The sequence below is a fragment of the Phalacrocorax aristotelis genome, chromosome 4 (genome assembly GCF_949628215.1).
Source record: "Phalacrocorax aristotelis chromosome 4, bGulAri2.1, whole genome shotgun sequence".
Classification (NCBI taxonomy): Eukaryota; Metazoa; Chordata; class Aves; order Suliformes; family Phalacrocoracidae; genus Phalacrocorax; species Phalacrocorax aristotelis.
The window spans coordinates 43,890,090-43,917,313 of NC_134279.1; the positions used below are offsets into that span (position 1 = coordinate 43,890,090).

At 38.2% G+C, this 27,224-nt stretch overlaps 2 protein-coding genes across 3 annotated transcripts in view; both read right to left on the reverse strand.

The window, feature by feature from the left end:
- The window catches only part of GLRA3 (glycine receptor alpha 3), a 95,721-nt gene extending 72,765 nt beyond the window's left edge, over nucleotides 1-22,956 (reverse strand). For both annotated transcript variants that reach the window (XM_075091160.1, XM_075091161.1), the window contains exons 1-2: nucleotides 22,838-22,956; nucleotides 1,998-2,125 (exon numbers count right to left, since the gene is read on the reverse strand). In XM_075091160.1, the coding sequence (XP_074947261.1) occupies nucleotides 1,998-2,125; nucleotides 22,838-22,956 (247 nt within the window). The remainder of the gene's footprint in view (nucleotides 1-1,997; nucleotides 2,126-22,837) is intronic.
- The window catches only part of HPGD (15-hydroxyprostaglandin dehydrogenase), a 191,530-nt gene extending 168,158 nt beyond the window's left edge, over nucleotides 1-23,372 (reverse strand). The window contains exon 1 of the mRNA XM_075091159.1: nucleotides 23,366-23,372. The gene's annotated coding sequence lies outside the window, so the exon portion shown is untranslated. The remainder of the gene's footprint in view (nucleotides 1-23,365) is intronic.
- Between the last annotated feature and the right edge of the window lie 3,852 nt (nucleotides 23,373-27,224).

A 27,224-nucleotide genomic window follows, 5' to 3' on the forward strand; every position in this document is an offset into this window, starting at 1 on the left:
TTCAAGAAGCACTGTATTGAATTCGCTAATCTCTAAACCATCTGCCTATTCTTCACTGTAGCTCCATCAGAAGATTGTGACTGCATGGTGTCTATGACAAGCTCCAAAATCTAATCCCCAAATCGACTGCTTAAGCTGTAAGCTCCTCATTTTTAAATACTTGTTTGTAGGACTTTAGGAGACTCAAAGAAGAATAAAGAAAAACTGCAGTGCTTAGACTTTGCCTGAGGTCTTCTTTTGCCCAGCACAGCTCTACCTTAGGTTGAACCTGCAGTTTGCATGCTGAAGAGTATACAGTAGCAACAAGTCAAGATAACTTTAATAAGGAGAAAAAATAAGTTAAGAGCTACCATTCATATAAGAAAGTAGTTTTAGAAATAGTGTTTTGCATTACTTTGCAAATATTGTTTGATACATTAACCTTCCAGGAAGCCAGGCACTGGAACATTCTTCAGACAAGGAAAGTCCAGGGGACTTATTCTGTATGGTCATCAGGGATATTGATCACTGTTGTAAATCTTTTAGCAATGTGTTTGAATTTCCAGTGCATGTTTTTAATTTTCTAAGAAATATCAGTACCGCTAACTTAGTTTTTATATATATATGCACACACAGCATCAACTGTTTATGGCTTACTGGTGAGGAAGTAATTTGAAAAACTACTTACTTGGTCCTTATGAATCAGTCTGGGCAAACTCTGGCAAAACCAGCAAATAGCAATGGCTTTACGGTCCTAAGCACTTAAGGTTCTGGGACTTGGAGATGTCAAAAACTTATAAAATTTAGTGCTGAATAAGAATTAAGATGGAAAGGCAGAGACATATGACTTAGAGGAGAAAGGCCTGTCTGCTTGAAGGAAAAGTTTTGTAGTAAACATGGAGTAAAACCTGCCTTACAGTCAAATGTTAGAGCGAAGAGAATCTCTTGGACCCAAGAAGATAGGCATAGGAAGAGGCAGCTAAGGCAAAGCAAGAATAATATCATTTTTAATCACAATAGATTTATTCTTTCAAAAACTTTTATATTCTGGAGAACTTAAAGACTGATAACTTGATTTAAAGATTCAGAAATACAGTTAAATATAATTCTGTCATATTATTGGAACACTTTGCACTCTAAAAAACAGAAAGTCAAATTTACCTAAACTTCCCAGATAGCAAGAGTTAGAAGGTGTGTTATTTGTCTGTATAATACTTTGTATGTTTGTATAATAATGCAGTTTGCATAATCCTTCATTAAACACTCTAGCATGCCTGAGTCTGGATAATATGGTTTGTGCTGAGACACTCAGAAGATGTAATCATTGCGTTTGTAGTTTCGGACTTCCAGTCTTCTTGGAATCTCCTTTGTCTTGTTTGAATCTCCTTCGTGATACGTGCATAAAAGGCACACACCAAGAGATAATTCCAGGTATTGAGAACCTGCAGTTTCAGTGGAGAACTGAGAACAGGGGAAGGAACAAAAGGAGAGATGGTCCCTTTTGCCATTTCAAAGCAGACTGGAGCAGAGAGAGGAATCTAATGTCAGAGAAGAATTTGGTGATAGATTCATTAACTAAGATAAGCTCTCTTGAGTTTGGCTCTGATGGCCATGTCATTAACATGCTCTTCCTTTTAGTTAGGATCAGGCAGTTATAAGGGTTTGGCTTGTCTTTCACAGAACTAGTTTTCCGGACTGCTTCAGGCTATGGTAGTCCAAGGTGCGAATTTGAATCCATTAACAAACATTTAGAAAAGCAAAAATTAAAATCAACCCCTATTGGACTAGTGATAAGCTAAATTTTCAAAAGGTCTGCATTTGGGCAGCTGTGAAAGTGACAGGAATAGAACGTGTTGCTGCTGAAATGAATTCCATAGCAAAGAAAGGCAAAAGAAGGCACTTTTTTTTTTTTTTTCAGTGAGTACACTTCTTTGTTTTCTTATTCATTCCAGAAACCACATTTGTGTGAGAAGAAATACTGAAATACTGAAAACACAAAAGCTTAAGTTTGAAATTACCTTTGAAATTTGGTCTGATCCTTGCATCGTAGCCTGACATTCTACCCATTAGCTTATCCAGGAAATCAGATGGCGACATGGGCATGCTACGAGATCTTGCACTGTCTGTTTCCTTTGTGGCTACCAAGCTAACAGCAAGGAAAAACAAACGAACAAACAGAAGAACAGAAGAAAACATTTTGTTAGAGATTTTGTTAGGGAAACTTTAATTTTACACAATCACTTAGTTCATTCTTATATGAACAGGAAAATAGCAAATCTAAGAGTGCCTTTCAAGCTAGTTTATGCTTCAAAAATAGTTGTAGCAGAGAAATAGAGACTGTAAATTCTTTTTATATCAGTCATTATATGCGCAAACTTTATTTTACTAAGCTGCATTGTTATAGGTTGCTGTTACCTCTTCCTCAGGACTTCTGGAGATGAATAAGACTGCTGGTCAAGAGTAATCAATATATTATCAATGTTAAATAATATCATCTACACATATGGCTGTGCATGTGGAATGTCATAATCTGGAATCTACTTTAAGATTGGTCTGTTTTACTAGGTGTGGTGTAATAGAAGCCTAGATCAGAAAAAAAATTTAAAAAGTAGTAAGGATCTTTCATAGAATAGTACTACTACCACCAATTTTTGTTCAGACAATGTTTTATATTGGTATTTAAACATAACACAACATATCAAACAGTCTCTTGGCAAATGGTATTCTTTAACATTGTCTCAGAGGTTCGTTTCTGTTAAAACAAAAGTGACTGCTGCAGTGGAAAAAAACCCACAACTTCCTGAAGGAACTATCTTAGGGCAAAATTTTCATCTCAGGGCCACATGGCAAATGTCATCTCCTATAGCCTCCTCTCCATACATACGCAGAACTCCCACTGACATTCTAAAGTGTGCTCTGCACATGCCAAGAGAGAAAAGTATCAGCTCTGCGATCAGCCATGTGGACCTGAAGAAAAAGTCTTTATTGTTGTGGAACTCTGACTCAAGTGCTGGCCAACACGTTGAAAAATAACCACAGTCAGTAAATATATATATCTATAAATAAAATCGTGAGTAACATTGTGATACACAGTGCAACTAAAACCATTTGTGATCTATGGAGTCTCAAAAAAGATACAGAGCTTTTCTATTTGTGCTGATTTCTAGTAAAATATCTCTTGCAGAAGGAAGTGAATCTCTTTTACTTACCCACTTCATTTTCTCCTATTAATGCCAATTCACTCTTTTAGAAGTGCTTAAATATGCCTTTGTTTAGAAGTAGGCACAAGGAATAATGTAAAACCCTTAGGAATTTTCTAACTCATAAAAAATCCTATGCTGAACTTTGCTTCTTAATAGCAGGTGGAGTTCCAAAATGGAAAAATTCCATACAGGTATATGTGTATGCAGATGCCATGTTAAGCGCAGACTGGGAATGTAATTTTTTTCCTCCCAAGTTTGTGTTACTCAGGACATGAAAAGTTACAGTTTTATGGGAACTTCTGCTTAGAAGGTCTACTACAAAATCTGTCCTCAAATTTGAGATTTGTATTTAATATCTTAAAAAATTATTTCCTATTGAGCCTTGAGTGTTACGAATTTGGACACACAGAGAATATTAACATAGAAACCTCTAGAAGGCTGTGGTTAACTCATATTTTAATTTAAATTGCCAATTATGTATTTTAATTGTAATATTAGCTGAAATCAGCTGAAGTTATTTGATTTGCATATAAAATCAAGTAAATGAGTGTCCAATTACACTCTACTGGATTTTATCTATTTACAAGGCAGGAGACTCAAGACACTCTGTAAATACGTACATTCACATATATATAAAACACTTAGATATTTTTCTTATATTCTTGTGTAAGAGTATAAGATTTATCTGTTTGCAAGGCAGAAGAATCAAGATACTGTGTATATACATACATATATATATAAAAAACACACCTAGATGTCTTTCTTATACTCTTGTATAAGAAAGTTGAGTTTCTATTCTATAGGGTATATAGAATTCCTACACTACATAATATAGATGTCCTATACTTTTATTCTGGATATAAAAATATTATCCAGAACACAAATATAGAAAGGCCCTTTGTTCACTTCAATATTAATCACTTACTCTGAATGGACAATTTGTTTGTTTGTCCTTTTTTCACTTCTCTGAACTTTTTCTAAATCTTTCTTTGTTGTACTTGTAGTTGTTGCTTTTAAAGGCTGCCATGGAATAGAGTACTTGAAATTAAACTAATTAATGGTGAATAGAGAAATAGTAATTGCTGTGACTATGGATTTTCTGAAAGTGGCATTTACCTTTCTGTATGATACTGTTGTTAATATTTGCTTTCATTTGTCACTTAAAAGCCTCAGAATATCTTGAATAATTTTATTGCCTGCTTCTGAAAACAATATATTTAGCATAATTAATACATTATGTATTAGCACGTTTTATTTTAGATATCAGCTGTAATTTGTAACTAAATATTTCTTCAAGGAATGTTTTCCCTTTTTCTCAGCTTGGTGTGTTACTGAGTAAAAGCTGGTTGAGCACTGCAGAATTCTGCTCTTTCAAATTACCTTTAACTGAAAACATGTATTTCAAGAATACTGTGGGACAAATAATACTTTCATCTAGCTAAGCTGACTTACGGAATACTCATCTAGTTAAAAAGGAACAAGACTTGGTAATACAGTAAAACCAGAGTAAAGCAGTGGAGTTTAGAAAGGCCTACCTGGCAAAGTATGGGTTTTCTGTTTACAAATTAACATAAAAATTCTGCATGGTAAGGAGCCTTCAGTTTTATTGTACATTGCCTCTGAAAAATAAGCCTCTGGCTACGTGGTTAGAGAAAGTTACACTCCTTTCATGAAGTATGAATTTAGCTCCTTTTAGTGTTAATGCACATAGCTTCTGCCTTGATATACAGCTATTTCATAATTCTGGGAATGGCTTTGTGCAACTCCAGAGGGCATTTACTCTGACCGGTTGTATTTTTTTTAAAGAATTCCTGCATGCATTTTCTTACAGGCAGAATTATAAGAACTTAATATCAGCAAACCTTTTATCCTGTGGTGCATTCACACACAAAGTCATTATGGAACTTTAAATTACAGAGAAGAAAAGCTGTACATTTTTGTTCACAGGTAGAGGCAATGAAGGCTTCCCATTGCTGAAGTCTTTTATTTGAGAGAGATTATAACCTCCCAGTCTTCTGGTCTATTCACATTTTTATCAGGAAAAGTTGCCAACAAGAATGCTAGCCCTGGTAGTGATTCTGTGTTGTTCCTGTGGGTTATTGTTAAATATTACTAATGGTTGTAAGGATTTAAACCATTTTCCAATTTCAGACTTAAAGCAGTACTTTCTTTCGCTTTCCTGAATGCATCCTGAAAATCTTTACAATGTAAATGAAGCCTTGCCGAACAATTAAAAAGAAATTTGACTAATGTAGCAGACAAAAATCAAGAAAAAAATAGAAAATGTAAAATGATGTATTCAAAAAATCATTTGTGACTGGCTGAATTTACACTATGAAAAGTTAGGGTAAGAATTTTTGTTCCAAACAAGCTGTTATATAAAACCAGGCATGAACAGAAAATTAGAATCACCATGATTACAACTAGTCCTGTCTTTGGTGTATTCTGTCTGTTAAATCAGTGTTCACCTAAAATCTGAGGAGAAATGAGCTTTGTGCCATGCCTTGAAGACTGTCAAGTTGTAATTTCATAGACTGAGATAGGAAAACATCTGGAATCATAGATTTGTGACAGTGCATGACCTACCAGAAGTCATATTTGAGTCAGAAACTGTTAGGTCAAACTGAAGACATTTATAATGGGATTTAAATGTTAGAGAGTAAGAAGCAGCCTGCCACAGCCAAGATGCAGCTTCTGTAGATCAGCACCCACCTCCTAAATTCTAGACAAGAAGCTGCTGTAGGGAGTTGTAGTAAGAATGGTATTCAACACTGCCATTGATGATCCAGAAAGAAAATCTTCAGGGTGGGTTCTTAAAAATCACTTCCAGTGTGATGTTTCAGCCTTAAAAGTATATCTATTTATTTGAAAATATAGAAGAAAAGAAGTAATGGGCTACTGTCAACATTTGTATAAGAAAGGTTGAAGTCCTCCAGAAGGGCTTAATGATAATGTTAATAATAATAATATAGGCAAGAGGTAAAGGAAGAAATTACATCTTACACCATTTCCTGACTCTTCCTGGTTTGTTGCTGCTACAGGTGAATGACAGAGATAAAAGTATGATGTGCTGTAATGATATCTTCCACTGGAAACCCCAGAGAGAAGTTTCCAAGTCCACATTAGAGCAGTCCCCTAATTTATTCAAGTTATTCTGAGAGCAGTCTCCAGAGTCTCCCTAACTTACTTTCAAATACAATTGATACAAATTACCTTTGAATTAGATGGTATGTTCATTTTCTTCCTTCCTTCCATAGTTAAACTGTCTATATATTTTGTCTTGGAAATCTTATATTAACACTAAGTTACTGTCTTATTTGGCTTGCAGATTTTTCTCAGCTGATCATAAAGTATTTCTTTCATCTCAAACACAGTCCACCTTAGCCATTCAGAGAGGTAGAAGTTTTGTATTTCATCTTACAATGCATACTACAGAGCTGTTACACGATGTCTTGCCCACACTATGATGGTCCAGTAGCTCTTTTGTTTCATTACTTAGCTTATTCTCTCAGCAAGTGTGGCCAAACCCCTGGAGGAATTGGATCTTGTGTTTGTGGTCCATTCTCTCCAGCTAATGTTTGAATGTTTTCAATGTACTTTACATTAAAAAGCTTTGCAGAGAAGCTAAAGGAAATTAATTACACACTCATAAGGGAAGCAAAAACAGCAGTCAGCCAATATGCACTCAGTTGCATCTCACAAACAGCAATACACAAAAGCATTTCAGTAAATTAATCTGAACTGGTACTTATTTATTGGTTCACCAATAACAGTTAGGTGAATTAATCTCATGATTATTTCCTTTCATTCTGTACTTGTAAGTAGTGGTGATAGAATTCATCAATTTTAAAACAAAAATTATTCAGTAATTTTTGTAATTACTGAGCAGTAACCATGTAATTAACAAGGTCTGCTAAAATGAAATGATCATCAATTGGTGTCTAATCATCTGAAAGTGCCTTGATAATTGCATTTTGAAAATTGTGGCAGTAAGACTTTATGGTATGAAAACAATCTTTAAACGCTTTTCTGTGCAATATAGATCTCTTTATAACATGAATTTAGTAGGATTAATGAGAAAAGAGAACATTATGTTTGAAGAGGTCAGAAGCATAGGGCTTTTTTTTTGTAAAGTGAGTGTCTATAATTAGCTGATCTATTAATTAACATAGGTAAAGGACTAACAAGATCAGAGTTTATAGTTTACAGAATTTGCACACATTATTCGAAGAGTGAACATAAACCTGACCAAAATACCTTTCTGACAGAAGAATGTTCCAGAACATGATAGCTTAAAATAAAAACCAACACATGTTAATAAGAATGACCACTGAAGGCCTCAAGCCCATCCAAATTAAAGTGTTTTCCTTGTTTGTACAAAAATAAAAAAATCCTCCTCTTTCAGAAAGATAAAAACTGATTTCAGTTTTAGATGAAAAAATATGTCAATGTAAAGCATAAACAGTAAAAATTTGTTTGATTTTTGTGGATAAATCTATGTTTTTTCCAAATTTTTGCACAGCTTGTCATTACAATGCATTTGTTCAGTGAAGTAGCATGACACAGATGTTCTTCTGAGGTACAATGTGTTTAAGTTGCCTACCTGAGACAACTGTGTCAGAAAAGTAACACGATTCTCTGCATTTTATTTCAATAAGCAATTTTAACTTTTGAAAGCCTTGCAGATGGAATCATAGAATCATAGAATCATTTAGTTTGGAAAAGACCATTGAGATCATCGATTCCAACCATTAACCTAACACTGCCAAGTCCACCACTAAAACATGCCCCTAAGTGCAACATCTGCACGTCTTTTAAATACCTCCAGGGATGGAGACTCAACCACTTCCCTGGGCAGCCTGTTCCAATGCTTGACAACCCTTTCAGTGAAGAAATTTTTCCTAATATCCAAACAAACTCCGCACCCCGACACAGTTTGAGGTCATTTCCTCTTGTCCTATCACTTGTTACTTGGGAGAAGAGACAAATACCCACCTCGCCACAACCTCCTTTCAGGTTGTTGTAGAGAGCAATAAGGTCCCCCTTCAGCCTCCTTTCCTCCAGACTAAAGAACTCCATTTCCCTCAGCTGCTACTCATAAGGCTTGTGCTCCAGACCCTTCACCAGCTTCGTTGCCTTTCTTTGGACACGCTTCAGCACCTCAATGTCCTTCTTGTAGTGAGGGCCCCAAAACTGAACACAATATTCAAGGTGTGGCCTCACCAGTGCCGAGTACAGGGGCACTATCACCCCCCCTGCTCCTGCTGGACACACTATTCCTGATACAAGCCAGGATGCCATTGGCCTTCTTGGCCACCTGGGCACACTGCTGGCTCATACTCAGCCAGCTGTCAACTGACACCCCCAGATCCTTTTCCTCCAGGCAGCTCTCCAGTCACTCTTCCCCAAGCCCATAGTGTTGGATGGGGTTGTTGTGACCAAAGTGCAGGACCTGGCACTTAACCTTGTTAAACCTCATACAGTTGGCCTTGGCCCATCAATCCATCGGTCGCTCTGTAGAACCTTCCTACCCTCAAGCAGATCGACACTCCTGTCCAACTTGGTGTAATCTGCAAATTTACTGAGGGTGCGCTAGATCTCCTTGTCCAGATTATTGATAAAGATATTAAACAAGACTGGCCCCAACGCTGAGCTCTGGGGAACACTGCTTGTGACCAGGCACCAACTGGATTTATCTCCATTCACCACAACAATTTGGGCTCGGCCAACAAGCCAGTTTGTTACCAAGTGAAGCATACGCCCATCCAAGCCATGAGCAGCCAATTACTCCAGGAAAATGCTGTGGGAAAGGGTGTCAAAGGCTTTACTAAAGTCTAGGTAAACAACATCCACAGCCTTCCCTTTATCGACTAAAAGAGTCACCTTGTTGTAGAGTGAAGATCAGATTAGATGAGGCAAATTTTGTGGAATGGGAGCTCAGAAGTGGTGATAAATACATTTAAAGCAAATATTTTTCAAAATTGTAATAAAATTTTACAGCAATCTCTTCACCCTACTGGAAATTAGAATCCTTCGCAGAAAAGAGAATATAGACTTCTCTTATTGGAAGCCATTCATCAGCAGTATTGATTCACGAAAAGCTAGGGCCATTCTGGAAAGCCAGGAGCTGTGTCAGAGGGTCACAGCTGCATGAATCCAGTCCTGAAAATGACATGCAGAATTGGCTGTGACTGCTGTCCCAGTCTAGCTCACACAGAAAGAGTTTCTTCTAAGGAGCAAAATAAGAGACAAAATTTGTCTCCTCTGAATTATCTTCTGGAAGACTCAATCTCTTTATATTATCTACATTGTTAATCCAGAGTAACTGAACTCCTAGTTTAGATGCCTAATTAGGGAACATTACCTTCTTCAACAAGGTCAGTGCAAGGAGATAATTTCCTTCCAACTCCTTTCTATACCAGCATGAAAATAATTCTACCTGAGCTTTATTGGTGAAGAAATATATTTCATTCTGAGGGAGTTAAAAAGAAAAAAAAAAGTGAGTTTCCAGTGGTCAAAGAGTAGAAAGAGTAGTGGGAGACAGTGTCATGTACTAAACCCAAAGAGAGCAAATGAAAGAGAAAGAATTAAGTTTACAATGTCTCAAAAAAGGCTGAGGTTCCAAATGCTTTTCCTGGTAGTTCTGTTAAACCAACAGTGTGTTGCTTGCTAATTAAAGATGAAATTTCTTTTATTTGTTGTATTTCATGAAGTTGTCGGTTCCTAATGCAATGAAAATAAAGACTCTCATATCCTGCAATGTTTTAGATAACAATAATTTTATCAGATCAGAGAGAAGCACAAAACTCCTAACTCATGTTTGCAGAGAAAAGACTGTGACAAACTAACAGGAGCAGAAGCATCGTATCACCAAGATTTTAAAGAGGTATTTTCTCAGAAAAATCCTCAGGAGAATTGTAAGTATTTTCTGTGACGAATTAGATTTTCTACTGACTTTTCACAGTTTTAGGTTTTTCTAGTTGCCCTTTTATCCTCTTATTATGTATAAGTTCAAATGGTCAGATATTTTTTTCAATAGTGCTACAGAGATAAGTAGATTGACATGATGGCATATTTTCAGCCAAAGTAACAATATTTATGTGTATCAAACAATACATTTCCATTTTAACATCACTAATTATCCATTCTTTATTATTTTAGAGGTTAGAAATGAAAACTATGTGAAAAATATATGGGGTTTCATGTCAATGTAACTATTAAAAAATGTCGTATTCAGATTTGGAAGAATTTAATATTTCTGTTTCAGTGACTGAAGTAACATTGCATTTTAACACTCTTCGTAGGCTAGGCAATGGTTACAACTATTTTGTTGTAATGTTGCCAATACCTTTATGGTGTCAAATTTTTCTTTTTTATTAGTACAGTTGAGAATTCCTCCAGTCCTACAGTTTTCCTCCAGTCCTGTTTGTCATGGAAGTAAAATGGTAGAATATTTATAGCTTATTTACTTTATGTACTATAGTTTTAAAGAGTTTTGGATTGCTGTAGGGTTTTTCAGCTTTTCTTAACATAGAGAAAAAATAGAGAATAATGAGGTTTTAAGTCATTCTGATTAAGTCATTCTGACCTGATCAGCATTCTACAGGTCAAACGGCTTTATAACCTAGATGAGGCTAAATTTCTATATATTTGTTTTTGTTTGTGACTTGGTACATATGTATATTGACACAATGCTTTACTACCCACCCCCACTTTGGGAAAATAAATCATCTCTTAGGGTAAAGGAAGAAAAGTATTTTGTCAGCATGCTTCATTATCTTATGGGCATGGCTTTCTAGCTTAATTAAGATATGGATTCAATAAACTACAGGTTGTCTCTAATTTTTCTTTCTTTTTTTAAAACAAGTTTACTGTTGCCAATTTCAGCTGTGCAACATGTGAATTTTCTTAAGACATTTTATGAATTATAACTCTAATCTGAGTATTTGTTCATTGTTTTCCCAGAAGCACCTACTTCCTTGTAGTCTTTTGTACCTGTTGCATACCTTATTTTTATAAATGTTCTAAACTCAGGTCTTAATTTCCTGCTGTTTCTTAATTTACTCAACCTACATTTTTTTGGGGGGAAAAATCTGACTCAAGCAGCTATTCAAGGAGCAGAGGATGTTTCAAATATCTAAATTCTTACAATTCTCTCACTATTCCAAAGATCTACTGCATGGGTTAAGTTTTTGACAACTTTAACTTTGAAGTAAACGTAGTCAGATCTTCCCAAAGTTCAATTAACTGTTTTTTTTTTGTTGGTGTGTGTGTGTGTGTTTTTTTTTTTTTTTTTAGACAGATAATACTTGGCTAAAATGAATGGAATATCTTTGAAAATAAAAACTGTAAACAATTAATTTATAGTAGTCTGAACTGCATTACTATCTCACTATAGAGACTAATTTGGGTATTAACTGAATAATGGAGAAAAGTTTTTGGAGTAATGGATAGATTGCAAAATGACCAAGTAAAATGATTTCAGAATATTATCTTTTATAACACCAGATATCCTTCTCTAAAAGCATGTCAGAGCTGAACAATTACATTTATTTTTGTGATTAATGAATGATTCCTTAACCAATTGAACTTGTGCAGGAACTGACTGCCTTTCACCACCATAATGAATAGTCATTCAACTGATGATGATGAGGCAACACTATATTGAAAGGAGAATTAATTAAGACGAGAAATTTTCCTGGCTAAAAACTGCAAACTATCGTTTCCCAATGCAAACTCTTGTGAAATCTAGGAGCAACCTGTGAATACTAAAAACAGAATTCTACAGATTATAGCTGATTGGTTGATCCTGTATTTTGAATGCATCCCAAAATGTCTTTTAAATTGTTAGCTGCATATTACTGTGTTTTTTAGTTCTAATGTGCTGCCTAGATATTTTACTGTTGTTGTGGCATTGCCGCATCAGCTCACTTTGCATCCACTAGGTTGCTGCACTCTCACTCAGTATAAACAGGAACAGTGTCCACTGAAGAGTGCATGTGTAGAAAAAAAAATATTTACTATAATCATAATTAATGACCATTTAGAATGCCATAAGTCTTCTGTTCCTCCTTTGCCTTGTTTTGCTTTAAAAATCCACTTTTATGAGTTGAAAAACATCACTGAAACTGAAAACTGGGTTCTTTCATATGTTCCTTCTCAAACAATTCTTTTACTCTTCATAAAAATCTTCAGAGAAAATCTTATAACAGAACGAAATTATTTGGGTTTATCAAAACTGGAAAAAATTTGATTTTGAATTAACACCTCAGGGTTTGTAAAGACTGAAGCACAATTCAATTAAACACTATTCCATTTGCCTTAGGGAATCTCTGCTTGTATCAGTACAACAGTGTTGTCCTGTATCTTCAGTGAGCATGTCAGATGGCTGTTTAGCAGATGAGACTTTTCCTCTAAAATAAGTTTCATAAGATGTAAGTTCAGTTAGAGAAAAGCTGAATATAGCCTGAAGAGTCACTCACCTTAAAATAAGAATTTCAACAGGCAGGACTACAAGCCTAGACAAGTCAAAACTTACCAGAAAATAGAATTCAGTGCTATATAAAATTATTTCCCAAAATACTTCTCATTAAATTGTTTATTTTCATAAGCCAGCTAATTATAGTATAGATACTGTGTTATTATTATTGATAAAGGATTTTCAATTAGACAAATAATATTTCTTGTTAGAAAAATACATATTTCTTGAAACAGTGTTTTACAGCAACAAAGCTCTTTCAATATTCTTTTAATGAAATGTTGGCTGCCTTGGGTGGAATATTGTCCAGCGTCCTTTCTATTCTGTCAGCCACATTCAGTTTTCGAATGTTGATGGGAACTGAAGATGAGGTCTCGGGTGGGTTCTAATTTTCAAAAACTTCTCTGAACATTTCCCCCATAGAACTGACAGAAACTTCCTTTTATGCATTGAAAGAGAAATAAAATCTTTTCAGAGCTTTGGAATTTTCTGAGACAGGAATGGTGATGTTCAACCAGCTGTTAGTTTACATGAGATACATGTATTAATGAGTTTTTCTCTTTTTATTAATTCTGCCCAGAATCAACACTATAATAGTTCAGTACAAGAATTTCTGTAAGGAACAACACGGTTGAGCTTCAGGGTGATGATGAGAGTGGCAGGATTCATACCACATAATGACAGGACCCAGTATTCCTAGTGCATGCACTGAAGTATATTCCTTACTGAATAAGTCAGAGAAAAATAATGTGAAGGTTAAAAGACAGTGCTGCTAACCTTTCGTTTTTCCACCAAAATTATCGTGGTCCACTACACATACATGCATTCTCTTTCACACACAGAAAGTGGTGTTTACACTTCCCCACAGATCACAGAATCACAGAATCACAGAGTGGTGGGGGATGGAAGAGACCTCTGGAGATCATCTTGTCCAACCCCCCTGCTTGAGCAGGGACACCTACAGCAGGGGGCACAGGAACGCATCCAGGTGGGTTTTGAATATTTCCAGGGAAGGAGACTCCACAACCTCCCTGGGCAGCCTGTTCCACTGCTCGGTCACCCTCACAGAAAAGAAGTTTTTCCTCATATTCAGGTGGAACTTCCTGTCTTCCAATATGTGCCCATTGCCCCTTGTCCTGTTGTTGGGCACCACGGAAAAGAGTCTGGCCCCATCCTCTTGACACCTGCCAAGATCCCCCCTCAGTCTTCTCTTCTCCAGGCTGAACAAGGTCTCTCAGCCTTTCCTCATAAGGGAGATGCTCCAGTCCCCTGATCATCTTGGTAGCTCTCCGCTGGACTTGCTCAAGTAGTTCTTAAACTGTCCTTCTTAAACTGGGGGGCCCAAAACTGGACACAGTACTCCAGATGTGGTCTTACTAGGGTGGAATAGAGGGGGAGGATAACCTCCCTCATCCTGCTGGCCACACTCCTTTTAATGCACCCCAGGACACAGTTGGCCTTCTTGGCTGCAAAGGCACATTGCTGTCTCATGGTCAGCGTGCGGTCCACCAGCATACCCAGGTCCTTCTCAGTGGAGCTGCTTTCGATAGGTCAGCCCCCAGCCTGCACTGCTTCATGGGTTGGCTGTTCCTCCCCAGGTACAGGACCTTGCACTTGCTCTTGTTGAATTTCTTCAGGTTCCCCTCAGCCCAGGTCTCCAGCCTGTCCAGGTCTCACTGGATGGCAGCACAGCCTTCTGGTGTATCAGCCACCCCTCCCAGCTTGGTACCACCAGTGAACTTGCTGAGGTTACACTCTGTTCCTTTGTCCAGGTCATTGATGAATATGTTGAACAGAACTGGAGCCAGCACAGACCCCTGGGGAACACCGCTAGCTAACAGCCAACCAGACTCTGCCCCGTTGCCCTCTGAGCTCTGTTGTTAAGCCAGTTTCTCAGTCCACCTCACTGCCCACTCACCTGACACACACATGCTGTATGTGATAAAGATACATGCTTTGTCTTTACTATACTAGTCTTGCTTATGCCATGTATCCAGCACCCCTCTAATTACCATCTGAGTCTTATAAGCTTTATATAAACAAATGGAAATATGAATGGTGAAGGAAAGACCATGACAGAATGCATTCTGATCTTTATTATGTTCAAGACACTTAATCTCCTGAAGGAGTCGTTACTGTTAAAAAGGATGAAAAACGCCATTCTGTTAACCACTACTTAGGGAATCTGAACAAGAACATTTCTGCTTACATTTTGATTACAGATGAAAATTTGAGTACTCTTACATCCAAAAAATCTGTGTACAGTAACAATAAAAATAGTTAAAGACTGATATGTCTTCTTAGAGTTCATTTGCACAGTGTTAGAATTTTGGGATAAGTTTTGGAGGTAAAATTTTAACACATATCTGGTGAAACTGCTTGCAAATAGCATTTTTAATTCCAGTCTCTATTGTATTTTACTTTTTGTAATCATGGATTACTGTCTCAAGCGGGTGAGTTTCATATTCACTTTGTGTAGTAAAAAATCACAATGTTGCATTCAAAACAATTGAGTATCCAGTCTTTGGTGTGCAAGAACCGAAGGAAATCAGAAGGCAGTTTATTTTACTTTAACTTTTGCAAATTAAGACTTAAGTCATACTCTGAGAAACCTGCTTCCTTTTTTATTAAAAAAAAAAAAAAGGTAGTTTACGTAAAGCATTGTTTCTGATAGAATAAAGCAATGAAAAAACCCACTAAGGATTTAAAAAACAAGTATTTTATGGGATGTAGTCTGGATGTGATGCTGAAATCTTCCCACTTTCATTTTAGTACTAATACTGCTGAGTCAGAGGTAATGGATCTGACATGTTAGCATCAGGGAAAACATCACTGAGATGCGCATCCCTTCATTGAGGCGTTATATAGATGCTTAGGCAGAGAATTAACATTTACCATGGAATACTGTAGCTAGTCATAATTTAGCTGTGTGAAGTCAGTACTTTATTCATGACTGATTTCAAAATTTGTCTTTTTCCCTTCAAAAAGTGAATTTTTTTTTCCTACTTTTGCCAGCAAGTTACCACTTTGTGACATTTATTTTATTTATCTAGTAGGGCACCCTTAGCCAGCAGATATGTTGCTCACAAAACTCGAATTTTAGTTCATCCCCGCAGACGAATATGTCTTAGCTTACATATGCCCAGAGCATGGACGCTCTTGTGCATTACTGAATCTAATAGATGACAGTGCAGTTTTGAAAACTTTTTGAAAGCAAAAGCCTTGGTGGGACAAAATCTAAGAATCTTTTTAATAATCAAGACTGTATCCCAGAACATTACAAAACAACTTTTCACAAAAAAGTCCTTAAGCTCTGCAGTCACCCACTAAGATGTAAAGTAATAATAAATATAAAAAAATACAACCCAACATTCTGAAGAACCATGCTGTATTTTCTAGGCTTTTCTGCTGAGTGGTTAGTTGTGAAATTAAAGCTAGTTAAAGTTAATTGTTGGTGAAAATTACACAAATGTTTAAACAGCTAATTTTATAGAAAGTCATCTTGGAAATTATACATCTTGGAAAGTGTATGTATATATTATTATACACCTGTGGATCCTCAGAGATGCTATTTAGGATTACATTAGGCTTATATTTTACTTTCCAAAATTCTGAATGGGAGAAAAATTATTTTATAAGGAAGTGGAGATTAGTTCTAGACATAGTGGAGTCACGCAAAGGTACATAGTAGGTGAAGCCTTAGGCAATGGTGAGATGGGTAGCATACTCCAATATTATTTCTTTTAATACCAAAGTTATTTTTGTATATATTTTATATCAAAGATAGAATGCAACAAAGGACAACATCTTAAGACAGTAGGTTATGTAGCTATAACTTCAGCTTGAATTTTAATCAGGAAGAGGAAAAGAGCTAGTTTGCTTTTTTAAATGTCATAGCTGTACTGATTTCTTATGATACCCTTCCTAAATTAGTTTTAGCTGTAAGAATCACATACTGGTTAATAGCAAGTAACTCAACCTCACAGTTTGAGGTATTTTAATAGGCCTGTGTTTGCTTTCTACTCGCTTTATTGTTTTGCTGAAACAGTCTCAGGATAATCTGCTGGCTTGCCTTTTTCCTATAGCCATTGATTTGTATTAGACAGCAACCTCACTACTCAGGCCAGAGTCTTCTTGAACTTTACTATGTTTTCTGTGGTCTCAAATTGTTTCCCTTGGAAATGGCATTTCGCTAATGTTTCATGTTACTGGATAGAAACTTTGGTAATAATATTGAAGAGGGCTGATCTTCCTTAGGGAATTTCCTACCTGGAAATCACCCTGACTCTCCCCTCTGTCCCTGCTCATCTTGTACATCTGTGGTAGGGCTAGAGGAATAACAGGATGGTATGTGGTACAGGAAAATTATACAGGGAGTGTTCGTTATGGAGAAAGTCCACTGCAATGTACACCAAGTGTATTACCCTCTTTGCTGTTGAATAATGTTGGAGCAATTCATTAGACAGCTGACTGGAAGAGTAATAACAAAATGCATACTTTTATAACCATATGCTGCCTATTTTTTCACTTTTTTCCTTCATTCTTTCTTTTTACTTACTCTACTTAGCATTTGTATTGGCACAGCATCTAAAGACATCAGTCAGGAAGGATAATATTACTTCAGAAGACAAAAAATAATGGATTAGAGTCTGTGCTAGAAAAAACATTCTCCTCTTCTTTTCTCTTGACTTTACTGTGCAGAATGTTCTGCTTCCTGATGCTCTTCTCATTCTCCTGCCTTGGTCCTGCATTCTTGTTACACATAGTTTCTAGCTGTGTCTTTCCCTGCTCTCTGAGATGTTCCCTTTCTGCTGGTAGTTGATACTTATCCTCAGAAAGGTGCCTTTTACTCAATCTGTTCACAATGTCTGCATATCAGTGAAAGAAAAACTACTCCTTTTTAGTTCCTATCTCCTTTTACTGATTCTTCCTATAAAAATCACGAAGATCAGTAGGAAAAGCAATAAAAAGAAGATGCACCACCACACAGAAGCGCTCATCACTGTTCACTACTTGAGAAAAGCTGATTTGGGGGAATCACTCTCTGTAGGTATTACTACATAATACTCAGTAAGGTCATTTGAAGCTTGCATTCTAAAACTGCCAAAATAAGAAGATCCAATCTTATAGAAATTTTCACTTTCTCTAATTGTCATGATTCCTAGGATACCTGGAAAACACTGATCTGATAGAGGAGCTATAATATTTTTCATCATACAGAAGCACAACACATCTCACAATATTACTTGCTTTCAGTTGTTGTTAGCATCAATTGGCTAGGAATGAATTAGGAGAAGTTGAAAAGTAGGAAAATGTCACTAGCACAGTAAGTATTGAAAGATTCATGTTTTTAAATGAAATGTCTTTATTATTTAATTTTCTTACAGTTTATAATCTTATAAACTCAAAAATCTACACATAACTTTCTCAAAATTATAAACACGGTAGTCATAAATATAATTGGTTTCTATAGAAATAATGGGTAGTAAAAGTTCTGATCAAATTCATACTTGTGACAAAACTCATATTTGGTTCAAGGGATTTCAGCTGAAATACAAGAGAATTTGAATTACATATTCTTGGTCACAAAAGACCCCACTTCCTTTCTGTCTGAATTTGGAAGGCCCAATGCCTGCCTATGGGTACATCCTGCAAGGGAACCCCGATCCACTCCGCCTGACGTTCTACAAGGGCCCTGAGCACATTTCCACTACCCCAGGGGTTTGGCTACCCCAGCTCGGTGCCAGCTCTGATAATGCAGCAGCCCAGCTTTGAAGCAGAGGTGTTTGATAAAAAGCTGTAGAAGCCTCAGCAGGGATTCAACCTTCTTCTCTCAGGAACTGTTTTTTTTTTTCTTTTTTCTTTGTTTGCTTATTTCTTTCTTTCTTTCTTTTTTTTTTTTTTTTAATTTTATTTTTTCCTTCCTCAGGAGTGCTGGGGAGATGCTCTTGGTCTCTGTGCGAACTACTGTGCAAGCACACCTTCACCCGGCCATGTACCTTCCTAATTCTGATCCTGAGCCTGATCTGCTGACCTGGCTTTTTGGCTTGACCTTAATCCTGCCTCATCACTACCAACTTTGCCTGGTAATCTGAACCGCTGTTTGGACTGGATCTGCTCTCCTCCTGCACAGGTTCTGTGGGATTGTAAACTTTGCTGGTAGGACCTTGCTCCTGCCTGCTTTGCTGCAAGTCTGAACACCACACTCCCCTTCCCTGGCTGCTCCCTGAGACATATCGAACCTTTTCCATTAGGACCTGGAGTCTGTCGACTGATTTATCCCACAGAAACTGTCTTTTTAGATTGAGTCTGGGCTGCCAAGGAAAGGTACTGTGCCTCAGTGCTCTCATCCTGAAATACTACATTTTCTTTCACACACAGTTTTATTCACATCCTGATTTAAGCAGACACTTTTATTTCTTGAATAATATTGTAGGTATAATTCTTAACATTTTAATAAGCTACTGAAATCTCATCAGAACATTTGAAAATCTTTGTTTTCAAAGATGTTTGTGATGATATGTCAGACTTAATATTTTTTAGCTGTTGGTTTTTTTTCTCTTTCATTATTTGGAGGAACTAATGCTGGCCTAAAGGATATTGACTTCTGCTTCTTAATGCTATTCATCTGAAATCAATTTGCAATGAAATGCAAGAATAATTTCAAAATCGGTTAACTGTGAGCTCAGACATGCCCCAGAGTTAGGTTGCATGGAAGTTCTTTCCACAAGAATCTGGTCTCTAAGTGTGATTAGCTGTCTCTGTGATACTGTTTCCTTCAATAAAAGGCCAATGGGCCAGTGAATAGAACAAGAAAAGAGGCAATAACCTAATCATAGTATGATTCTTGGTCTGTGCTAATATGGATACCTAAAGAAATATCATATAGGGAGAATCTATTTTGCATTTCCACACTGCCACCTACCTTTTCATCCTGTGCTTTCCCTATATACAGGTCTACATATAAAATACTTGTACTATACTCTTTAAGGAGAAAGCGGAGTCCCTGGCAAGTCCCTGACAGTATAGTTCTCACAGAGCTGTGCTGGTGCCCTTGCAAGTTCGAGACCTGTCATAGAACAGTTTAGTTCACAAATATGATCTTTGTGTTGACTCTACAAATATGATCTTGCTTTCAGTGTGACCTCTTGGAATCCAGGCACATCCAGAGGAAATTTTGTTAACGGTATTACTGAACAGTAACAAAACCAGAGGAGTAACTTCCAACCATATCTTAGAAGTGGTTTTTTTCCTTCTTTCATAATGAATTATAGTTATTTTTAGGCTCCAGTAAATTATTTTCCCCAGTTTTTACCTTCACTTTTACATCTCTAGCCCTTTCTTAATATCACACTGGGTTTTGGCCTGGCAGTCATTAATTAACAATAGTTTTTTATTTTGGGTCTGATTATAGCTTTTCTCAAATATATAACTGAAAATATAATAGAGTACTATGTACTTAAAGATTGTTTTTTGTGTCTAAAATCTATTACTATATTACCAATAAGTACATTATTAATCTAAGACATAGCAGTACAAACATGCACAATATTATGAAAGACTATTAACAAAGTTGTTTTCTCCCTACAATGTTTTTCAGAAACAAAATTAATAGCTAGATCTTACTGTGGCCAATATACAGCCTGTTTCAGTCATTTCAATTTGAAGACCCTTTAGATGTGGGGTGAAAAATTATTATTTAAAACCAGAACAGCCAGGTACAGTTTCCTCTTGTGAAGCATGCCAATCCAGAGACTTTGCTCATTAAAGTAGCAAGCCTGTAACTTTATACTGAAAAAAATCCTTTTTGTTTTCATTTGACCTCTACTGAAAAAACTAAGTGTCTGTCTTCACAGGCATATAGTTTAAACATTCACTTTAAACATCCTCAGGGCTGTTGGACAAGAACTGGAGGTTCTTCCTGTTAGGTCCCTTCAGCCTTCTCACACAGCCTTGAGTGCTTGTTAATGAAAAGCAGAAAAGTTTTAATGTTGTACGATGTAAGAGAAGGAATATTATTTTTTCCATAATGTTTGAGAAGGTGAAACACTTCAGGTTTGGTTGTTCCTAGAAAAGGATAGCACTTCCGTCTTCTCTCTGAGGGTGCTACATAGGTGCTAAGGCCGGAGTCTGTGTGTCAAACAGAGAGTGGAAGCAGTGTCCTACTGTTCCCTGTTGCCTTTGCTGTAGCGTAAATAATTTTGCAAGGCTTAAGCTGGAAAAGAACTAGAATTAATCTTACAGGTTTTAATATTTTAACACTTTTTGTTTTGTTTTGTTTTACACTTTTTCCATTTTAAAGCCTGGAGAGGACTCCTGTGTCTTGAACTGACTCAGGTTTCTCAGGTATTATTGCTACACTAATGTCAACATCAGTTTCTATATTGAGCTATATATCAAAGATATACAGAGATTCTGAGCAGCTTTCTGAAGTCTTTCTCAGATGATATAGTCCCTGTGCACAGTAACCATGTTCACTGTGATAAAATGACAATTTAAGAGCAGACGGCTATTGCAGTGCATCAGTTATTTAGGCATTGAACACAATAATCTGAATTTATGCAAAATAAGATGCCTATATAAATTTTGCAACAATCAAGTGGTAGTCCACAATTATGTGATGCAAAATACTTATATGCTTTCCAAAAGTGATTTTTTAGCTTCCCCCTCTGCCCCCCCCTTGGAATATAATATGTGTTTTTATATCATTAAAATAAAGGATGAAACATTCAGCAGTAGGATGGTATTTAAATAATAGGCAGAGGAAAAAGAAGTTCTTTAAGTACATTGAAATAGAATAGTAATAGCACAGTGCTGCCTGTATTGCCTACAGTACCCAGGGGTTTGGTCACCTACTCTGAACATTAAATACTCAATGCAAGTGGAAAATTTAAACTGTAATATACGTGCATTTACTCTTTCCTCCCAGTGTCAATTAATCCCACACCATGTGACCAAGTCTCTTAAACCCTCTTTCTTTTGACACAGTTACAATAAAAATCACATTATAAACTATTTACTTCACATATGTTGATACAAAAAAGGTCATTATACTAACTTCAAAAAGTAATGATTTGCTATGAACCTGTGAGCACCTGTGATGCGTGCCATCGTTGCGGGGCACTGCACGCTACTGCTTTAACTTTGTGGTTATACGTCCCTTACATGTATAATCCCCAAACTCTCTCTGGAGAACCAATTTTCAAATTTAAGTTTGCTTTATTATCTTTGTCAAGTAACAATGTGATTCTTAAAATAGCCTGGCATTGTCATGTTATATGCCATAGTCTGTCTATTGTGATGCAGAGCTAGAATGTTTGTTGATAACAAGCATGGTTAACTCTGCATCAGCAGTGGATACCTGGTGGCATTGAAGACCACTTCTTTACATGTCTGATTTTTCTTTTTAAGTTTTCCCCTCACCTTTAAACAGAGGATTCAAGGCTATCCTAGACTGTTACCACCACACCTGTGGAGCGATGTGTTAGAAGAATGCTTGTATTGATATGATAACATTACTTTAGCTGGAAAGTGTGCTGGGCAAGAAGAAGGAAAAGCTGTATGAATCTCAGACTTATACTCAGGTCATAATTTATGGATATGTTGCTATCTTTTGTAATACAAATCCTAGACTGCCAGTGGTACAGCAAATGCTTTCCCTCTTGAAGGAAATTCTGTAGACCATATCCTCTGTTCACTCACATATAATTTTTTCTGTTTCTGTATAAGACTTCTCTGTCCTGACACAATCCCTGATTTTCCTTTTACTGGAAAGAACCGACAGTAACAAAAAAAAAGTCTATATATTCCCAACTCAGATTACCTCCTGTAACTTTTACATACAGACACTTTGCACCTGAAGAATTTTCAGAATGTCAATGTTACACGGTGTTAAAATTCACAGGTGAAATAGGGGAACCCTAACTGTGAACAGGTGAAGGAAATGCACAGCCTTCAGCTCGCAAAATGCAGAATCAAATTCGAGGCGATGCGATGTTACAAAGTGGTTCGCGAAGCAGGGACCCCACGCACGTAGTTTCCGTGCCCACAGCCTGGCCGCCGAAGGCAGCCGGGCGTTAGCGGAGAGGAAGGGCAGTGACCGCGGCCGCCCTTTGCGGGACTCCCGGGCGTTCCGGCCGCCGGGGGGACCTTTGCTTCCCCGGGGAAAACGACTCACCTGAGCAGCACGGCGGCTTCCCACAGATAAAATCCCGAGACGGCCGCGCGGAGGTACCGAATCCGGGCCATGCTGCCGGGAGGCGCCGCGCAGCCCTGGAGCGGCCGTGTCCGAGGCATCGGCGGGGCTCCGCGGCGCGGCGCGGCGCGGGGGGCGGCGGCGCGGCTCCCCGCGGGCGGGCGGGCGGGAGGTGCCCCAGCACCCTGGAGAGCTCCGCGGCGCCGCGCCCGCCGCCCGCCTAGTGCCCGCTCCCGCGGGGCCCCGCCGCGCCGGCCCCGCCGCTGCCCATCGCCGCCCGGCAGCGGGAGCCTAACCCCAGCCTCCGCGGCGGCGGCGCCGAGCGGCAGCGGCGGCGGGAGCCCACCTCCCCGCACGCCTGCCCCCGGCTCCTGCCAGCAGCCGGCACCCCGCTGCCGGCCGCATCCCGGGCGCGGGGGGCGCCGCGCCCCGGCGGCGGCGGGGCGGGCGGGGAGGCAGGGCGGGGGCCGGACCCGGCCGCCCCCCCCTCACCCCCCCTCCCGCGGAGCGCGCTGCCGCCGCGGAGGCCGGCGGGGCGGGACCGGGGACGGGGAGGGCGGCGGCGAGGGGGCGCCCTGGAGGCGCTGCCCCTGGAGGGGGAGGTGGCCCCGCCGGGGGCGCGGGGGGCTCAGCTGGGGCTCGAGGCTGGTGTTTGTGCTGAGGCACACGCTGTGACGCCCCCACAGCATCACCCGGCACAGGACAGCTATCGTCCGAGAGCTGGGGTGAACAGGCTGAACCTTGGGTCTCGGAAAGGATTGGGGGAAGAGGGGTGGGAGTTATTCTTCCTTGCCTGTAGGGCTGGCGCTATGCTGCTTCTTAGGAAACGGGAGGGAGGAAAAAATCTACCTCTGTATTTCAGCCTCTTCTTCTTGGAAAGTACATTGCTGACGGACACAGGAAATTTATATCGTGTTCTATTCCACCTTTTCGAAAAGAGAGATGACCTAGTGCCTTAAAGTGGACTGATACGAGAATCCAAGGACTTTGAAAGTTTGGCTGGGGAGGAGAGTGGAAAAGATTATGGGATGAAGCAAGGGAAAGAACATTCTAAGAGGGGAGCAGGAAAGTTATTCATGAGAAGAAGGAGGAACAGAGAATGAGTTTACAAGTGCAGGTGGCAGTAGGACAGCGACACGATTACAGTTATTGTTAGCAAAACCAAACAACATTTCATGCAAGCCAGGACCTGCTTGTGTTAGAAAAGTGTAAGGATTTATGAGCTGATATTGAGAAATATTGTCTGAGACATTCTTGTGGGAATCTGCATGGTTTGTCCATGAAGTAAAATGAGAGGTGTGTAAGGAAGGACTATACCTGGAGAGGGACAGAAGAGGAAAATACGCCTGACATTGTAGAGTAGGGATACTGCCCACTAAAAGGCAACGACCTTTGAACACCTACATCATGCCTGGGACAGCCAATGGAAGAGGAAATCTGAAAGAGGTTCAGGGACAGGTCCCTGTGTATGTAAAATGTATGTAGGCTCTGTCTATCCTCATCTCAGCATTTGCCTCAGTATAATCTGCTGGCTTGCTTTTTCCTACAGCCAGTAATATGTGTTAGACAGCAGCCCCACTACCTGTGCACATTATTATCTCAAGCCAGAGTCTTTTTTAAACTATTAAAAAGCTATAGAAGTCTTAAGTGTTGAAGAAGGAAGCAGATGTGGAAAAAGGCAAAGGTTCAGCAAAATTAGGCCCCTGAAGCAGAGGAAAAGAAACTGAAATTTGAAGGAAGTCTAATAAACTCATTACAGAAAAAAGAAGATGGAAAGACAGAGGGTGAAATATAGAACAAGTGTTCACACAAAATAGAAAAAAAAGAGATTAAAAGATCATTGAGAGAGGAGTTGCAGAAAAGAAATAAGACACAGGGTTTTTATGCATTCCTTATTTCCAAGAACAGGGTGTGTGTTAGAACTAGGATGTCTCATTAGAAATCTTTAGAGTTAATCACACGTTCCACCTCCAGGTATATTGCCTTTTTTGTTTCAAAAATATCCCACGTGTAGCTTTCACCTCACTTCTTAACTTCTGTTTTCCATTTTTGCCATATCCTTATTCTTTTTTTTAGCTCTTCTTCAAGGTTGTCCCAGCAGGTATCACCAAATAATAATGCCTACCACTCATTTTTGATCCAGTTTGGATTTCATTGTTGATACCTATCAAGTGTATGGTAGAAGAATGTACTAGTGTCACTAACTTATTTCCTCTGTTCCCTGCACCTTTTTTAGTAGTCATGATTACATAAATTCAAGGACTCTGTATTCTACGATTCTAGGTCCTCTTTGTAAAAGTTTACCCTGGGTGGCAGCAATGATCATGAGAAAAACCTGTTTAAACCCTTAACTGAAAACATAATAGCAAACAAACTAAAGGATCCCTCTATTTGCTCAAGGACAGTCTGTCAGTGCAGGTGCTCTACAGAATCAGTGTAGACTACTTCCTTTGTATATTCAGAACAGTTGATTCTTGTCTTTCCCTTTAAAATAAGTATTTAGTGAGGCTGCTTCTCCGGGACTTGTTTATCTTTCTGCCTTATGTACTTCATCGGTGGCTTTGTCTGACATTTCATTTATTTGCCCCGAGGCAAGTGCATTTTTTTTTTTAGTGACGCTATTAGTTAAAACTACCAGCACAAACTCCAGTTCTCCAATAGGAAGAGTTCTATTAATTATAGACATAGGCTATACTCTAGATATGCAGAGTTCAAACTTCTCAAAATCCCTGTGGGAAAAACATACACTTGCTTGTGCTTTAACCAGCAACCTTGCTGCTGCATCATTTTGTTCCGCTAAATACGAATGCTGTTTTCAAGCTTTTGAAAATTTTCATCTGGGTAGTGCTGAATATTAAAATACTCTCTTCTGAGTGGATTCAAACAACTCACCTTGATTTATGAAAACTTCCAGTTCAACAAAGCACTCAAGCACATACTGTGGACGTCAGTGAGATTAGAAGCATAGAAGCACACTTAGTTTTTAATCACAAGCTTTGATAAAATATTCCCTAATTGTTTTAAGTGTTTTAATTCACTATTCCTAATTACCATCTTTTTATTCTTTCCATATCACAACTGGTAGACTTACCTGCTATTATACAAAGCTGAACACATGGCTATTTCTAATCTTAGATCTTTATGGTGATCTCTTGATATTTCTCATAGATACAATGAATTCAAAGGTGAGACTTGTTTGAACATCCATTTTAAAAATTAAATCCATAAAGTGTCACCATGGTATGACTCTGTCTTAAATACTAATGTTGTTCATTTATGTATGCCTCATCTAGCTGGGTAAAAACATCATGAAATATTGCTCATCATTCAAAACATGATAGCTGGTATGTGTATACCATATGTGTACAAGGCCCAGCTGTATAATTTGCTTTCAGAAGTATTGGAGGTTAACTGAAGCATATTCTTTACAAGTGGAAAAAAATAGTGTGTTGAAATGAAAAGTTTTCACCAAAATATATTAATGTCAATCTCTAATTCTCCTCATAACGAGGAGGCTGCATAGCTACTCTTTCTCTGGTCCAACCAGTATTTAGGTATATTTGAAAGTAAACTACTTATATTTATAAGCTTGAGGGATGTTCACCAGGAGTAGCCTGGGAGTCAAAAATGCTTTGAGGTTACCGGAAGGAGATGATTCTAATGTGGATCATAACAGTAGGTTACTTTTTTTTTTTGTCCCAAAAATGGGGATACTTGAAAAACTTTGTCTTTGCGCTCAGCAAGAGATAAGCATAGGTCAATTTTCTAGAGTAGCTTACTTTATATACAGCTGAATGCAAGATCATGCAGCTGCTCAACAGTATTCATGCAGAGAAGCCGATATGCAGATACGAATTGAAGGACTGATGAACGTACTTTTTGGTGTGACAGAGTCCTTGTGGAATATTAAGACAAACTAATCATAGTGGTAGTTGAGAAAAGTTGTCATTATCATTTTAGTGTGTCCAATCCTGGCATACATTATGGTTCAATGTGTTTAAATAATCATTCTGTAAGAAGGCTGCTGACAAATTTGAGAGGTTTCTGAAATGAAGAACATTACAGTCTGGAATGTTTTTCTAACGTAAGGTTAAAGCAGTTTAACTTTAGAGGTATCTTTAGACACCATCATTGCAGAAAAAAGACTATGAAGTGAAGAAAAATTTTTAAATAAGTAGAGGTAGTAAATTAGCAAGACTGGAACCTGATAAAAGATTAATTCAGAACAGAAAAAACCTCCTACTTTGAAGCAATTAAGATTGAAACAACTAAAGAGGGAGCAGAACTGATCACCATTGAAAGTCCCTAAATCTAGGTCAGCTGTATGTTCTGGGTTTGGTCCAGAAGCCGCTGGGTAAAATTTGATGAG